Source organism: Vombatus ursinus, unplaced genomic scaffold (genome assembly GCF_900497805.2).
Source record: "Vombatus ursinus unplaced genomic scaffold, bare-nosed wombat genome assembly UNPS02014797.1, whole genome shotgun sequence".
NCBI classification, from domain to species: domain Eukaryota; kingdom Metazoa; phylum Chordata; class Mammalia; order Diprotodontia; family Vombatidae; genus Vombatus; species Vombatus ursinus.
In genome coordinates, this window is record NW_020954575.1 from 15089197 (window position 1) to 15094146 (window position 4950).

The window sequence follows — 4950 nt, forward strand, 5'->3', positions numbered from 1 at the left end:
GCTATAAAAATGTGCATACCCTTTGATCCAGCAATACCACTACTAGGTCTGTATCCCAAAGGGATCATAAAAAAGGGAAAAAGACCCACATATGCAAAAATATTTATAGCAGCTCTTTTTGTGGTGGCCAAGAATTGGAAATTGAGGAGATGTCCATCAATTGGGGAATGGCTGAACAAGTTGTGGCATATGAATGTAAGGGAATACTGTTGTCCTGCAACGTATATGGAAATGTTCATTTTCTTTGGTGTGGGGTAAGTTCAGAATAAAAAAAAAATAAAGAGAATTGGCAAAAACAGAAGCCAAGAAAAAGTGAATGTATGTGAAAATCTTTACCAGACTAAAGCTCTACATAAATGTAAGCTATATTGGCTCTCCTTTCCCATTCCAGCGGATAGGGATAGGAGAGTAGTGTCTGTTTGCCTTCAGCCTCCAATCCAGAGCACAAGAAAAGGCCTGCCCTCTTCCTCACTACCCACTATTAAAGGGCTCCTCTATTTCCCACCATCTTAAATTCCTGATATTCTTGGGGCCAGGGAAGTTCTCCAGCACCTTCTAAGGAAAATCCCAGGTATCCATCATATTGGAACATTGTACTTAAGATTCGGTGTGCAGAAAGGTAACTAGAACCAAGAGACAGAAAAGTAAGAAGGAAGGGAGGGTTAGGGAAAAGACCCTCTGTAGGTAGTGAGATCTGACAGCCCTCATGTTTCCATGGTCTGGCTACAGCCTCACAAATCCCTGCCCATCAGTGGATGGGCAGTCATTGATTCTGGCTGGATACCAGGAAAGTTTATTACAGAAAGAAAGGGGAGGAAGAGGAGAATAAGCATTTATTAAGTGCCTACTTTGTGCCAGGCACTGTACTAAGGCTTTACAAATATTATCTCATTTGATCCTTACAACAACCTTGGTAGGAAGGTGCTATTGTTACCCTATTTTACAGCTGAAGAAACTGAAGTTAAGTGACTTGCCCAGGGTCACACAGCTAGAAAGTGCCTGAGGCTGAATTTGAATTCAGGTCTTCCTGACTCCAAGTCTAGCACTTTATCCACTATATCTAGCTATCCTCTCAAAGGAACAAAGGGGTACTCATGGCTTTCATCCTTCCATCCCCCTATCAAAGGCTAGGGAGAAACCTATTCCTAGTTCTGGTCCCTGCCCCCATAAAATTGGCTCATCCCATCCTCTATGATATCAGAACCACAGAGTTTTAAAGGTATGTACCTCAGAGGTCACCTAGTCCAAGCTATACCTGAAGCATGAATCCCCGCTCTGGGAGGCAGCTCCTGACTCAGTGACCTTGAAGGTGGGAGGAGGCCTGTTTTTCCAGGCATTCTGGAGCTGGAGAAGGAGTCTCAGCAGTATAGTATCCAGCACAGCCAGCCCTTCCCAGGAACACCGAAGCCCGCTGGAACAAAGAGGAGATGAGATAACAGTCCTCCCTCCCCATTCCCTACCCCTTAACCAATAGCTTCCCCAACCCCGTGGCCCTATCACTCTGGTTGTCCCAATCTGCGACCCCTTTCCATCCTCCCCTCCTCATCTCCACCCTCCTCTCCCACCAGCTCACCTGTGGTCCAGCAGCAACAGACCTTGTGACTGGAGCTCCCTCACTTCCTCAGATTCCCCAAACACATCCCACAGGGACAAGTGGGGCTCAAAGTACAGCCAGTGCTGGAGAGGACAGAGTCAGAGTTGTGCCCCATCCCTCAACCTCTCACCCTGGGGGACTTTGTAGTCCCCTGTTTCCAAAGGCTGGAGAGTGAGCATTATGTCAGGGTGCATAAGGGAGGAGGCCTGGATAGACCCACTGGGAATAGCTACGCTATGTCTCACCCACATACGCTCAGTATGTGTATGCTACATGGTGATGTCTCACTCAAGCACGGGGCAACTCAGAGCACAGCCTGAGGATGAGCAAACATCTCCCTTGCTTTCAACCACTCATCATCCAAGAATCTGCAAATGATGAGGGAGTAACCTTCAGGTCACACTTCCTCCTTCCTCCATGCCTTCCACATCTGATCCAGTCTCCTCTCCACCCTGTCTCTCATTGCTATCCTGTTTTGTTTTCTTTGGCTCTGTGTTCCCCCCAATACCTAACCTATGGCCAAGCACACAGTAGGAACTCAATAAATGTTTGGGTACGGCGGTGAAAGTGCTGGCTCTGTGCTTACTGTCTTAATCTTTGTTTCCCTTCCAGTTCTAGCTCTCTGGTCATAGGCAACATCAACATCCATACAGACCCTTCTAAAAACCTGGACAGTTAAGCCAACCTCTTCTATCTAATCCAATCTGCCAGCCATTTATTAAGCAACCACTTAACACTGTGTTTAATAACTATAAAACAAAGTGCAAGATTATAAAACTGGGAATACCAAGACAAAATAAAATAGAGTCCCTGTACTCAGAAAGCTGACACTCCACCAGGATCTGGTCCCAGGTGGGATAGGGAGACAGATAGGGACAGGGCAGCTAGGTGGCGCCATAGTGCACAGAGTGCCAGGCCTAGAGTCAGGAGTTCAAATCTGGCTTCAAACACTTACTAGCTGTGTGACCCTGGGCAAGTCACTTCACCCTGTTTGCCTCAGTTTCCTCATCTGTCAAATCAGCTGGAAAAGAAAATGGCAAACCACCCAGTATCTTTGCAAGCAACCCCAAATAGGGTCATCACTGAAAAATGACTGAACAACAACAATGGATAGGGACCAGATCTGTGATTTCATTGGTACAGGGGCTGGTGAGTGAAGAAACTCTACCAATACAAGTAGGCACCCTCTCTACAAGTTATGGTCTTAGAGACCAAACTCCCTAGAGTACTGAGAGGTTAGGTTGCCCAACCTTACACAGCCAGAATGTAACTGAGATGCCTTGAGTTCCATCTTCTAGTCTTCAAGGCTGGCTTTCTCACCACTGTGACACACTACCTTAAGAGGGGTGGTAGGGGAGATAGAACATCTAAACAGATAAGTTATGCACATGATAATCTGGGGAGGAGGAAGGAAGCATTAGCTGCTCTGGAAACCACAAAAAGTTTTCCAGAGGGGATAGCATATGAGCTGAGCTCTGAAGGAGCCAGAGATTCTAAGAGGTGGACGGGAGGAGAGAGTGCAATTCAGGCATGGACAAAAACAATGCGATACAATATAATACGACACAACACAATGCCATACAATACAACCTATATAAAGGTATGGAGATAGAAAGTAAAGTACCAAGTTTGGGGAACAGCAAATAGGCTAGTTTGAATAGAATACAAAGTACAGGAAGAGGCATAATGTACAATAAGCCCAGGCAGATAAGCTGGGGACAGACTGTGAAGGGCTTTAAATGCCAAGGGAGGAGTTTTTCTTTTATCCTATCAGAAACAGGTTGCCCCTGAAAAGTCCTTGAGCAGGAGAATAACAGTGAGGCGTGCTTTAGAAAGATTATTTTGGCAACCATGCAGAGGACACATTGGAAAAGGGAGAGATTGGAATCTCGGACTCCAATTGGAGGCTGTTGCAGTAGTCCTGGTGGAAGGTGATGAGGACCCAAATTAGGGTAGTGGGCATGTTACTGGAGAAAAGGAAACAGATGGCGGAGAAGAACTCACAAGCCTTGGCAATTAAGTTAACTATAGAGCATGAGGGAAGGGAGTCAAGCCTTCCATCCACCAGGACAGCCCCATCTCAGCCTTCCCATTCACTTGATATGTATTCACTCCCCATACCTAGAAACCTGAAATTCTCTACGCTGATCATAATTTCTCCTCTCTATTTCTTCCCCACCCTTACTAATCCTGAGCCTCTTGGTGTGACCTCCAGTCCCTCAACCACCCCTATTTCTTCAGCCTTTCATCTTTGTTCTGGCTTTTCTTCCTTCTGGATCCCAGAGTCAGCAATTCCACTACCTGAAACTTCCTCGGACCCTTGATTTTCCACCATTACTATCCTCCTAATCTCCAAGCCTAGGTAACCCGCACTAGCCTATCTTCCCTACTCTCTCCCACATACTGCTAGAGGTAGTCATCAGAATGTGCTCATTGTAAATTATAAATACATTACATAAATATATTACATAAATACATTACATAAATTATAAATACATAATATACATTATAAATTCATGATAACAAATTTGCTGCTGGCTGTTCAAACAGAATCCAGCAGATGACTTCACATCTAAACTCATTAACATTTCCCTTAAAACCCACTCCTTTTCCTGGACTTCCTGTTACTGTCAATGGTATTTAGAAAGACCAAGGTCATCCACTGCATCCTGGGCCATCACCAGTTGTCTTGACTTTTGTCAAGGAGATCATATGAGGGCTCATAACCTCAGGATCTTCTTCAACTCCTAAAGGCCACTAGGTGGCATAGTGGATAGAGTGTTGGGCAAAGAGTCAGGTAGGCCTGATTTTAAATCCAGCCTCAGACACTCAGCAGCTGTGTGACCCTGGGCAAGTAACTTAACTGCTATCTGCCTCAGTTTCCTCAACTGTAAAATGGGGATAATAACAGCACCTTCCTCTCAGGGTTGTTTTGAGATCAAATGATATAATGCATGCAAAGCACTTAGCGCAGTACCTGGCACACAGTATGTGCTTAATAAATACTTGTTTCAGGGCAGCTAGGTGGTATAGTGAGATAGAATTCCGGTCTTGGAGTCAGGAGAACCCGAGTTCAAATCCGACCTCAGACACTTGACACTTACTAGCTGTGTGACCCTGGGCAAGTCACTTAACCCCAATTGCCTCACCAAAAAGCAAAAAAAAAAAAAATTAAATTAAAAAAAATAAATGCTTGTTTCCTTCCTTCCTCTATCTCCTCCCCACCCTGCAAAATGGATTCTCACAATATGCCTGGAATTATCATTTCCACTACTACCACACCTTCATTTAGATTTTTATCATCTCTTGCCTAGATTATTTCAACATCCAACATCTCATAGAAAATTAATCTTTCA

At 44.8% G+C, this 4950-nt stretch overlaps 1 protein-coding gene across 4 annotated transcripts in view; it reads right to left on the bottom strand.

The window, feature by feature from the left end:
* Positions 1–4950, bottom strand: part of RSAD1 (radical S-adenosyl methionine domain containing 1) — a 16477-nt gene that overhangs the window by 7401 nt on the left and 4126 nt on the right. The window contains exons 9-10 of one of the 4 annotated variants that reach the window (XM_027870287.1): positions 1574–1677; positions 1256–1411 (exon numbers count right to left, since the gene is read on the bottom strand). In XM_027870287.1, coding sequence (XP_027726088.1) covers positions 1256–1411; positions 1574–1677 — 260 coding nt within the window. Of the gene's footprint in view, positions 1–1227; positions 1412–1573; positions 1678–4950 lie in introns of all 4 variants that reach the window. The other 3 variants (XM_027870288.1, XR_003569838.1, XM_027870289.1) reach the window with 3 other exon arrangements.